The sequence below is a fragment of the Melospiza georgiana genome, chromosome 1 (genome assembly GCF_028018845.1).
Source record: "Melospiza georgiana isolate bMelGeo1 chromosome 1, bMelGeo1.pri, whole genome shotgun sequence".
In the NCBI taxonomy this organism is placed as follows: Eukaryota; Metazoa; Chordata; class Aves; order Passeriformes; family Passerellidae; genus Melospiza; species Melospiza georgiana.
Window position 1 is genome coordinate 131,488,419 of NC_080430.1, and position 12,959 is coordinate 131,501,377.

General features: G+C 39.8%; 1 protein-coding gene across 4 annotated transcripts in view; it reads right to left on the bottom strand.

Annotated features, from left to right (window-relative positions):
- Positions 1 to 12,959, bottom strand: part of VPS13B (vacuolar protein sorting 13 homolog B) — a 430,338-nt gene that overhangs the window by 20,967 nt on the left and 396,412 nt on the right. For all 4 annotated transcript variants that reach the window (XM_058033971.1, XM_058033980.1, XM_058033988.1 and 1 more), the window contains exons 52-57: positions 12,408 to 12,682; positions 10,608 to 10,735; positions 9,814 to 10,013; positions 7,199 to 7,317; positions 5,274 to 6,088; positions 867 to 1,043 (exon numbers count right to left, since the gene is read on the bottom strand). In XM_058033971.1, the coding sequence (XP_057889954.1) occupies positions 867 to 1,043; positions 5,274 to 6,088; positions 7,199 to 7,317; positions 9,814 to 10,013; positions 10,608 to 10,735; positions 12,408 to 12,682 (1,714 nt within the window). The remainder of the gene's footprint in view (positions 1 to 866; positions 1,044 to 5,273; positions 6,089 to 7,198; positions 7,318 to 9,813; positions 10,014 to 10,607; positions 10,736 to 12,407; positions 12,683 to 12,959) is intronic.

The following is a 12,959-nucleotide window of genomic DNA, read 5'->3' on the forward strand; positions in this document are numbered from 1 at the left end:
GCAAGTCAAGTGAACAGTCACCCATGTGTAACATGCTTTACTATTTGTTAAGCATCACCACGCTGCTGCTGTGGCCCGTGTCACGCCTTTTACACTAGCCTGCTCCAGGTTTGCCTGGTCGGTGGGAACAGAAACTCATCTGAACATCCTTCTCCAGTTCCCTGACTTGTGGAAGGCCAATCTAAATGGAGAGGGGGGTGATGGACAGGTAAACAAATATTTACAGAAGGAGCCGTGAGGCCGCGTCCTGCGGGAGGCAGGAGCGGGGGCTCGGAGCCGGGGCAGGCGCGGTGTCTGTGCAGCAGCTGGAGCCACGCGATGGCACTGTTTGTACAGGCTTTGCAAGGGAAAAGCTCCTCCTGTTCCCATGGCAGGCCAGCCCCACTGTCAAATCCCATCCATGGACTCACACAGTTATGACAACTGTATCTCCTTCTTTTTTTTTTTTTTTTTTAATAATAAATATGATGAGGTGGCCGAGTGTAGAATTTCTGAGGGCAAGCAGAAGTGCAGAACACCTTTATACTTCTGCGGTTATCACATGAAATACTTGCTGAGTGAATATCTATTTCCCACTGGGAGGTTTAAAATTCTGAAGTTTCTGAAACATTCTCATGCACTGCAGTAAAGTGGTGATCTGTTTAGTACATGAGACATTGCATGTGAGCTTGTTACATACACTCTTAGCTTAGCTAAACAGGAGTTGTTTGGTTTTTGAGCCCTGGTACCAGGAATTTCAACTAGCACAGTGCAGCACAAGACAAGGCAGGGCCAGGAGACTGAAGGATGGACAGATTTTGCTGCTTAAAAGTTTAACAATGCATGACAACAAAGCTGTAGTTGGAGTAATAAAGTGAAAGCTCTACCTTTGGAAATGTGTTTTACAAATGATGTTGTTCCTCTGGAAACTCCACTGACAAACGCTCCTGGGCCTCTGGTCAGTCCTTCATAGGGGAGCCTAAAGAAATCAGCTATGCCATTCCCTATGCTTCTCACCAGACTAGCTGGGCTTCCAAGAATTTCCAACGATCCAACAACCCAGCCTGTGTGGAGAAACAAGACACATGTTACAGCTGCAAAAACTGCAGAAGCAGCAGTTGTGAAAAGGTTATTCCTTAATTATCTTTTTCACACTAGAATTCAATGCATTATGAACTTCCTTTGAGCAAAACACAGGAAATAACTCATCCACTATGAATTCAGAAATGGCAATGTTTCATACTTCGTAAATCAAAGAAATCCTTTTGGCAAACTCACAAATAGCTTTAGAATTACTTCCTTCCAGGAGCTTCCCGTATTTCTGCTAAAAGTGTGTGAGGGAGGCAGATGCAAGAGCCTCACAGCTACAGAGGAATGGACTGCAAGCTCAGATGCTTGGGTTGGTTTTAGACACTATAAGGCAGCATTGTGATTTCACATCTTTATGTGATAGAATTGTGACAGGGAGTTTACACTGATACAATGTACTGCTTTACGGGAGTGTGCAGGTCAATTGCTTGATGGAGTGTTAGGAAAAGGGATGCAGATTTTTGACAAGTGCTTAAGAAGTTATTTTAAATCCACCCCAACCCTTCTAAGCTGATCATTTTCTTTCAGAGCACAGTGAAAGCCAGACAAATGTCTTCTGCTCAGTACAGTTGTGTAAACAGCAATGACATCTACATGCTGATTAGGTTACTCATAGGGGAGTATTCCTTATGCATATCCCAGGAGAAGTATCTGCAGATCTGGTTTCCTATATAAACGCAGGGTTGCCAGCAGCTTGCTGGATGGCTGAGCACGCAGCAATCTGTTGCTGGAAAGCTATTTGCAGGTCTTGTCTTTCTCAGGCTGGTAGGCAGCAGATTTATTAGGGAAACAGTGCTGCATAACTCTTTTTTTGGCAGCCCAGAGAGAGCAATTCAGAAATGGCAATAAATGTGAAACGGGAACTGTTTGGTCTTTGAGCCCTGGTACCACGAATGTCAGCTGGCACTGTCAGAGTGCACAAGGTGTGACAGGGCCAGGAGATTGAAGCATGGACAGACTGGCCTCCTGCTCTCCCATGAGGGCCCTTGATCTGTGCTCTGCCCTCCTCATTCCCATCTCATCATTGAAAACTCCTGCTATCCAGATGCTTTTCTTGTTTTCTTTTAACCCCTCCCAGTCATTCCTGTGGAAGGCTGAATCATGAAACCAAACAGAAGAGAAAATGTTACTCATATGAAATGAATTAATCTCATACTATCATTCTAAGCTCCTGGAAAATCTATTATTCTTGTTGAATCTGTCCCACATTTCAGCTCTGGCAGGTTGAGAACTCCAGTACTTGTCATATGAAAAGCAGGAACCAGAGTGGACATAAGAGAGAGGGTGGGATGGACTACAAAAACAAAACCCAAGTGCTACTGGCAATGCAGTGAACAAGAGCAGCAACACACATTGTGGCCTTGCTGTTCTGGAAAGGAGCATCCCCTGGCAGTCCCTTCCTGCCAGGACCAGGGGAAGTCAGAAGTCCAGGTTGGGTCTGCAATTCCCTCACTGCAGCATTTTTAATAAATTATCTTTGCCACTGTGTGAAGTGCTTAAAGGCTGGAGGGGTGGGGGAGATGTGTATAGATGGGAGAGATGTTCTTTCTGCTTTTTCTGATATTATTGCAATAATTCCTTACAGCCTTTTTTCCCCCCCAGATATTCTTGACATTCCTTGTCCTACATGGTGGTGTGATGGCAAGTGGCTACAGGACACTGCAGCTTAGTGCCTTGGTGCCCTGCAACATCCCCAGCAGGCACCACCAGCCTGGGACATGGGGGACTCCAACTCCACTCTCCTGCTGGGCCAGCCAGCATTTCAGCAATGTAAAACAGAAAAAAACCAGGAATGAAAACAGTTAAACACAAAACTGAGGGGCTGCCTGGTACGCCAGGGATGTCTTGTTGTAATCTGTCCCTGCCTCTCAGGTTTGAGAAGTTCTGGGTGGATCATGCTCACCTTGGGAAAGTGTATGGGAATAATGTACAACCTGCAGCATGGGTGACCCTCCTTGGCCAATGCTCAGAGCAAACCCAATGGATCCTCACTGCCAGCTTGGATCACCCAACCCAGGGAAGAAGGCCTGGGATTAAGTCAGGAATAGGAGAATGAGGAACCAGGAAAAACCCCTGAATTCACAAGCTCTGTGTGGCATTTTACTTTGCAGAATACAGTATCATGTCAGGTTACCATTTCCCAGTTACGCAGAGTAATTGTATCCACTAACATGAAATGAATATCACTGTATTAGCAGAGAGCCGCTGAATTTTCTTTATAGAATTCTAGGGTTAGATGTTGTACCAGTGATATTTTTGAATATAATTTTATTCAATTTCATACAGGGGACAACTTAATTAGAAAATAATAGGAGATTTCCATTGCAGGTTTGGCTGATTTGAGATAAGCAATGCTAATCAGCATATTTGAACAGAGCTCTCCAGTCCCACCCATGGCTTTAATGGATTCTGACCACTCCTTTGCAACACACAGGGCAACCTGATGCACCCCCTTCATCAAGCTTTGGGGCAAATCCTGCTCCCTCCCACAGGTCAGCAGTGGTCCTGCACACAGCTAAGGGCCAAAGAGTGCATATCCCTGAGTATAAGATATGGCTGTAAGGGCAGGCTGGCTGTGCAGATGCCACCACTGATTTATGCATGAGCAGAAGGGGGTTGAACAACCCCTATTCCAGATTAATGTAGTTAAAATGCAGGAGCATAAGGTCCTCTTCCATAAGAGACCAACTGTGCTAATGGTGAGAAAAAACTCAGGGTTTGCAGATCATATAAAGCTTTTTGCTTGATTTTTTCCTTCCTTTTTTTACTTTGTTGACACAGTCAGCTCTTTTGACCAGTGTCACAAAGTCTTCAATATAAACCATTTTCATTGCTAAACCAAACATTAATCAGCACAATTCACCATTTTAATCATGGTGACACCTTTCAAACAATACATTTTAGTTTTAGTACTTTCAGTGGGAGTTAAGTATATATGCATATGTATTTTCCTGAAGAGAAGTTCCACCAAAGCAAACTTCAGTTCTTAATACTTAAATCTGCTTGAATTCAGACACATCACTGATCCCAGAGCAAGTGATGGGGGAGAAGCATTTACACTGTGGACCATATTTGGCCACAGTTTCACTCTTAATTACCAAGCAACTAGATCTGCCCTTCTGTACTATGAGATTTAACTACACAACAAATCCAAACAAGTAGCAGAAAGAAAAAACATGGAAATTTTACAAGCATAATATTGCAAGAAAATAATGAACTGGCACACTGTTCTGGTGCACAACTGTGCACACTGTTGTCACAATCAGCAGTGCAAGTCAGGCATGCACACAGTGCAACACAATGTCAGCATCTATAAATAGATTAAATGCATGTGTACAGTTTGGAAAGGGTGCACAGAAGTCAGGTTGCAGCGATGCTTCCAGTCCAAATGGAAGCATCAGGATCTCAGAAAATCGGACTATTAGTATGGCAGGAAAATAAATCCCACGTTTCAGTTTGGAATATGTTACTTCTGTGTGATCATGGAGGAGTTTCCTGTCTCAGGCACAAATTTTGTGCTGCAACAAGACTCATCAGGGACCAGATTTCATTACTTCTACATTAGTATTTATGGAAAACAAAATGTACCTGATAACTTAAAAAGACTAACTGCTTGCTATTGATCCTATATAGGAAAAAGTTACTAAAAGCAAAATTCATAGTTCTTGGATCAAAGGATAACAAACATCTGTGTGCCAGTTTAGATTGAAGGCTGTATGAAGAAAGACAGATTCCTAATCATAAACCGCAGCCAAAAGGAGTTTTAACAACAAAACAACATTCAGGCCTATAATTTACTTCTGAAGGCAGAGCAACATGCTGAATAATTAGATTAAACAGTGTTTTGGTGAGTTTATGTAAGGAATGTGGGTTGATTCTGACTAGTGCTATAATATAAAATGACAAAACCTAAGCCAGCTAGAACACATTTTAACGCTGTTTTAAAGGTTTCAGGTGGCTCAAGCCTTCAGGTGGCTGGCTAATGTTTAGCACAATGTTGCAAATCTTCACTGGTGTCTGCTCAGCTATTTTATTTCCCTTCTGTTGCATGACAGGACCTGAATGGTGTCTGAAAGTATCGTTATCAAACAGTGTCTAAGGAGAACAAAAATTGTACAGCTAACATCCAGGGTACTCATCTTGAGCCCCAGCCACAGAATCCTGGTAGCCAAGGAAAATGTTGCTCCTTAAGGAAAAGCACTGACCTGCTCTGAAAAGGGCTCCAGCAGCGTAATGCATGGCCAGGGCGTGCACAAGCTGCCTGGCCGTGGTGAAGATGGGTCCTCGCTCAAACACCGAGAAGGAGAGAGGGGTGTGGTCTGAGGCTATATACAGTTTCAATGAAGCATGAATACTGACAAGGAGATTAACAGGTTGTATTTTTAATCTTCTGAGCTTCACCGGCTTGACTAAAGCTCTTGCGTGCTCTCTCACTTGTTCAGACACCATCAGCATAGTATCTGAAGCACTGATGGATTTACAAGCAGTTTTGTTTTCTGGAAGATATGTATCAAACAAAGTCTTGATGTAGTAAACAAAGGTGTCTTCCACATACAGCCTAGCTGGTTTGAGCTCAAAGCTGAAGTCATTCACGTGAAACATGGAATTCTCTTCCTTGGAAAAAGCAATGCAGAGTTTAATAAAGCAGTTTTCCTTATAGCTTCCCAAATCTTTGTTACAAACAATGAGGTTGTTCATTCTTGACCACTGCGTGGTTTCAGTTTTCTCTTCTTGGCACAGCAGGACTGCAAAATGGAAATTGGATTTGTTGTACAACTGATTGTCCAGTTGCAAGTCTTCACAATACACTTGGAGACTATGAAACTGTGGGAGGCCTTCCACAGAGTCCTGCTGGAACTCCTGTGACAGGGAGCTGGGGGCTGGGGCCATGTAGAGGAAAACATTGTCTGCTGTGAGACGCAGGAGCTCAGATGACACTTTGTGGTTTGTAATATCATCAAATGCAGCAAGACTCAACTGAGTGATGCACATTTTCAGTGACAGGATCTGCTCTTGACTTCTAGACAGGAGGGAAAAGAAGTTTTATTACTTCTTGTCTTTTGAGCTCACCTGGCATCTTGCTTGCTCTATAATATGTGGGAAACTCATTGTGCAAGTCCTGCTAACATTACTGGGATTTGGCAACCTTAATCACCACAGTGACTACCACCCAGGAGGTCTTCTAAGAAAGAGGACAGTATATACCTATACCAGGGTTGTCTTTTTTATCATTCAACAGGATAGTTTGGATAGGAACATCTCTATCTACACAGTAATTCCCTATTATATTTTACAGAAACAGATATTAAAACACGCCACAGATACAATTTTCTGAAGCTTCATGTACAGCCTCAGATGTTTCACTGAAGGTACTATTACAGACAATCATTTCACATCACACATAGTGAGTGCCCTCCAATGAAGCCTCTGCAGTATTTCTGTACTGATGGCATTGAGGGCCTCTCCCTGCAATGTAAACTGCCCATTGCCAAGTTTAACCAGCAAATGGACTATCAGGTACCAGTTGCTTGGGGATTAATACTTAATACAATGCAAACAAAAAAAGTACAACAAATTCCACTCTAATTGTAACAGGATTGCTGGAGGCCAAACATTCTGCAGAAATAAGTAGCATTATAATTGCACTTGAATGAAATTGAGGACCAGATTGTGGTGTACGATGGAAGTGGGGAAATCTTCTAAAGAAGGGTGTTATAATCAAGCATGATTAATTACTAACTGTAAGGCTATTTCTACAGCTCTTGCATACTAAATCTTTGGGAGCTTGTAAGATTACAGATGGCAGGACTTGGCTAAACAAATTTTAAACTGATGAACACACTCAAAATTAATTACTATGGAAAAGGTATTTTTTTTTAAATTAACACCTCAGGTCCTCCTTTTGTACCAGTCATCTAATGTTTACCCTAAAGTGACATGACTTTTGATGTCAGATTGTCCTTTTTAACTGTGATATACAAAGCCATATGGTGTAAACATATGCTACAGAGCATGCAGCAGTATTAAACAAAACAAACAGTTAGGTTAAAGTTTCTAAGTCAGTTAACACTTAGAAAGCTGACTGAGCTCCCAGCAATGCTTTTAATAATCTTTTATGTGCTTCATGTACCTGTTGAGGTTGATACCATCAGGTCCTGCTCTTCCCTCTGGGGCCAAGGTTATGACTATTGTTCCACAGTGATGGGTGATGTCCACATAAACACAGCCAAAGCCAGTTAAGAACACAATCTAAAAGAGAGGGTTAAAAACACATGGAATGTAAACAAAATCAATATTTTTAATGTCATAAATGAATTTAATGTTATTAATGCCTTCTGGTTGAGTTCTTTTATTCAAATCAGGATACTATTCAGGAAAAAAGTCAGATTTCAGTGATTCAGAAAATAACTGCTCTGATGCTTTAAATATTTCAGTTATTCAGGGAGATGAAGTTTGCATCTCATCATTCAACTGCATAAGTGAATACATTTTAATAAGACACTTCTCCAGAAAGAAAACAAGATGTGCTGGGGAGGGTGGAGTTTATATTATAAGAATAAAGAGGAAATTTTAATTTGTGATTTTGGATCAAACAGATAGGTATTTTCCTGGAGCTCTAAAAAATGCCACTTTCTCCTCCAGAAAACAAACCCTAAACTAGCATTGTGTTGCTATGCCCTAGCTCAGAGCTGGGGGGATGAATGGCTGATAGCATCATCTAAAACACATGAAGACTGAAAAGTAATTAACATTTTGGATCCATGAAAACTTGCATTAGCAACTCAAGACTGAAAACATTATTAAGCCATTTAAACTGGTTTGTGAGAACACCTTCACAGGCAAGATGCCAGCATGAGAAAATGGCAAAAATCTATTGGAAAGCATAAAACAACTAAAAAGGCAGGGAAAATGAGAATTTGACAACAGGTTTATGTCTTGCTTACAGGTGTACAAACTTTCATTCTGGACAAGTTGTCTTTAGGAATATCCTACTTAGAGAAGTGATGTACTGCTTTTGGAGCTTAATTCTGCAATATTTCCAAGTTTTGTGTTTCTCCAGAACACAAAAGATTAAGATCTTTTAAAGGTTTGGAAAATTCACAGCAGCCCTTGTTAGAGCAAGCTGGCTTCTCTTTTCTTGTAAGGTTGCTATCAAGACAACTGTTTACCAGATTGCAATGATAGAAGCTGTAATATAATGGAATGCAAATTGGAGAAATAACACAAAGATATTGGGCTAGCACAGGTAAAACAAACAGCTACTTGTCTTGAAGAATCTTTACTGCTGTTAAGAAGTCACCAGAAGCAAAAACAATTGCAAGTTTAGTAGGATCAGCACTTAAACTGATTGTTAGGCTATTCATAATAACCTTGTACAGACAATTAAATGTCATTAATAAAATTTCTTATTCTTCTGACAATTAAATATAAGAAAATTTCTACTTTTGACATGTCAGTTTTAATCCTTTGCTTGTCTGGAAGAGATTCACAGTCTTACATGGAATTGGAGAAAAAAGGACATGTACAGAATTTTCAAAACTCTAATTATTCTTAAAAAACCTCCACTGATCTTGAAGACTGGTCATTTTAAATTCCAATTTCAGATGATTCTGATGATAAATACTTCAATATTTATTAAGGTATTAGTTTTAAGTAATTTTAAATTTACTTTCTAATAGAAAAAGAAGAATCTATCTGTGATCACATAGAAAAAATACAAATTACTTAAGATCCTTTAAATCCCAGTTATTTCACAACCTGAACTGAACTGTATGTGACACTATTAGTATATTACTTATTCACTTATATTAGTAGTTTTCAAAGAGCAAGACAGACTTAGAAATCCTGGGAAAATTTTCAACATGTACATCCTAAAACTTCAATAACAGAAGGCTGTACTTTTTTGGAGAGCTGTTCCAGTAGACAATGACCCCCAAATGTTGTCTTAGCATCTAATTCCTTCTAGGAGCCAGATACTTATAAAGAACCCTGGTCTGGCATAACATTAATGACGGAAATTCGAAACCCTGCATTGCTCGACTGGCTTGCTGAATGGAACTGAACTACTTGCTATATAACATAACACTCAATAATCAAGAGCATTTTGTGATTTGTGCCCAGGGAAAACATCTGAAACTAGTATTTCTTTCAAAGAGCCAAGCAGTTTATGTTGATTCCATGTAAACTAATGACTTCAAAGATGGAAAATGTTCCCATCAAAAAGAATTACTCCAGTCAAGGAAGCTTTCATTTACCTCAAGATCCAGAGAAAAATAACAGAAGGCAAGAAAAGGGAGGGGTTGTTTTGTTTTAGAAAGACGTGAGTAGCTTCTGTAAAGACACAGTGGGAGAATGACTGTGACAATTCCCACAAGATATTAAGATAATTATCCTGTGACAATTAGGTCACCAAATTTTCCTGGATCCTGTGGCATTCTTTGCTTACAGAGTCCAGAGATTTTCAAGGCTGATTTTTCCAGGCAACACCAGGTTGATTAAAAAGTGAAAAAAAGAAGCCTCTACGTTCAATTTATCTATTTTCAAAAAGAGACAGTAAAGAAGATAATCTGTGCTCTAAAACTTCCACAGGAAGGGGCTTAGCTAGGCAGGAGAGTTCCCAGGAGTTAAATAAAACCTCTTAAACTAACAGAAAAGATACATTTATTGCAGAGGAACAATGCACTGTGCAGGTCAGAAAGACAACCATTTATGGTGCGAATTAGGAAGTAATGTATAATGATTTACTTGTGTTCCTTGGTGGTTGATGTCCACAACATCACTCCATTCATTTACTGATTCATCAGATGACACCACTTTCAGGAGAATACTGGGCAATAAATCTCTTGTTTTGCAGTCTGGATAGTTGGAGATTTGATGGTAAAGTTCATGATGAACTGAACTTTCAGCTGGAATCTTTCTACAGAAAACTTCAAACTTGGGTGTATCTGAAATGTTATAAAATATACAAGATCAGAGCCTTCTAAAATCTGTATGAAATCAAAACTCATCTATGCCTGCACAAATAAGAAAGTTTCTGTCTGAAATATTCCTAATAAATAAAAACATTGCTTTTCTATCACTTAGAGTATTATATGTTTGGGTTTTTTCCTTTTCTCTTTCTATTTAATAAAATTCCACAGAAATAATATTCCACTGATCATTACATTAACTTAATCTAACCAGACTTTTGACAATATATTTTGTTACATTCGCAAATCTGAGAGAATAGAAATGTCCCATGGGATTGAATTGATGTCAGCAAAACTCTACTGCCTATGGATTTCCTACAGCTGGGTCACCTTGACAGCTGGAACCAGGGAGACCCAAAAGCCCAGAGACAAATATTTAAGTTCACACTCCTGACCTCACAATTAGCTCCAACAGCTTCCAGAGTCTCTCACTTTGAGGCAGACCTTCATGAGGGCATCAAGTTCTTGCTATAACCAAAACACCCACTGAACTCAATTTTGGACTGGAGATACAGTAAGATATATTATACTACAACAGTGCACTGTTTCTAATTATGGCATTGTACCTACCTTTGAAATTCTCTTTTAAAAGCAATGGAATGGAGCACCTATTGTGGATGATGATACGAGGACTAGGATCTTCTGTAAGTGTTAGGTACGTCACGCCAAGATGCTCTTGGTAAATCAGTGCTATAGCTCTAAAACAAAAGCAGATATTTTGGATTATGCCTGTTTTGGGTGAAATCTTTACATATTATTACCCTGAACAATTAAAAACATTCAAAGATTCTTTATCATCAAGTTCCAAGTCCATAGATATTTATCTACATTAAACAAGTACATGTCTCCAACAGAAAAACACATGGAAACAGCCTAAAAAACATGAGAGAAGAAATTGCTGCATGGAGAGTACTCATGAGTTAAACTGAACATGTGTGTCTACCAGATGAGAGCCCTAGCCAGCAGAGATTTATATTAAACTAAAAACATGAGATTGTAGGTCCAAATTTCCAAAATAAATCTTTCAAATTATCCAGAAGAATTTGCATGGATACTTCTCTGGTACACATGAAAGGTATTTGAACAAATCTAACTGACTGCTCCCCTGGAGTGATCCACAATGCTATTGCTTTTAAATGTTAATGTTAATGTTATGGATCCTCACTACATCAATTTCCAAAATGAATTTAGTTCTACTCATTAGCTATATAAAATATCTTCATGCATAAACATACATTCTTTTTTTTTCTCTTGAGCAAATTTATCGGCTATTGCTAAAAACCCTTAACCTCAAAAAATACAAAGTCTGAAAATCTGATTAGGAATATGGGATTCTCTTGTGGCAGAATGATAACGAATCCTTCCCTTATTGTTTCCATTAATTTTTTAAAAATCTGAAGTCTATGTGAGTATCTTTAGTATCCAAAATGACACCTCTTGGACTCTGCAGAGGAACTGTGTGAGGGTTTGAATAATATCACTAACCAATATAGTGATAATATTATATTCAATATAATAATATATTGAATATATATTATATTCAATATTATTATATTGAATATAATATTATCACTATATTGAATAGTGATATTATATTATATAATAATAATATAATATTAAATATAATATTATATTCAATATAATAATATATTGAATAATAAGAACTTCAGGGAAGAGAAAGATCACATCTCTGGTAATATATACTGATGTAGCTTCTCTAATTTCAGCAGATTGTTTCTTGCTTGTACCAGTATAAGCATGAATGGATTCAGATATCAGGTTTAAGAAATTAAGCTTCTCATCTGACAAGTCACTGGATTGCTATTTTTAACTAGCTGGTTCTGTAAGTTTGTAAATAAGAATAAGAATGTACAACTGCACAGTTTAAGTTTTAAAACTTGAAATTTTTCCTTGCTGTAATCTCAAAATAGTTTCATCCCTTTTGTCTTTTCTTCTTTATCTTCTTATTATGCTTACAAAAAATATATGTCTACCTTTTATAAACAAAATCTAAATTTTTGTATTGTATTATTACACACTGTCCTTGAACTCTTAAACTGTTGTTCACAAATTAAAACAACACCCTAATTCCCCAATATAAGCTTTTCATGCTCTTATTTGCGTGCACAGAACAAATATCAGGCCATATATTCTAAAAAGCGTACAACTTGTACATGGTCATATCACTAAACCAATTACAATAAAGGCATCAAAACCATCAGAAGATAGCAATTTTTAAATTAAAGTAAGACTTGCCTTCATATATGGGGGCATGTGTTACTTTAACTTTTGCATTACTCTCTTGTGGTTTCTGACTGGCTGAGGCCTGACAGCAGCCAGCCAAGTTGGCTGTTGGACAGTGCCCAGTACCTGGTGCAGAATCCGCCTTCGGTGCGCGCGCCCGTGGGCACCGCCACGCTCTGCCTCGCCAGCTCCGCGCTCACCACGGCCGGGAGGCTCCACGGCTGCCGGCTGCCCGCGCTGCCCAAGGCCAGCACCAGGCGCCTGTCCCCGTCCCCCAGGGACGCCCCCGCCGCACCCGGCTCCCACAGCAGGTCCCAGCAGGGCACGGCGCTCAGCCCCTCGCCGCAGCCCGTCCCCGCCGGGCCGACGCTGAACACCGTACTGTCGGGGCAGTGGAAGTCCTGGAAATGAAAAAGGGGGTGGTAGCATGGCACGCTGACTCCTAAAAGGAGGTTTATTCATGTTGATTTTGCACAGAACACTCTCAAGTGGCCAATGACCACAACTAACTAATGGTTGCACTAAGTGTGCTGCCTGAAAGGCGACTTGGCCAAATTCTGTCTTCAGGGATAGGTTTGTAGCACAGCTATCTGGGGTCCTGAGCAACCAGCTCTAGTGGAAGATGTCTCTGCCCCTGCTGAGCGGTTTGGAACTAGATGATCTTTAAGGCCCTTTTAA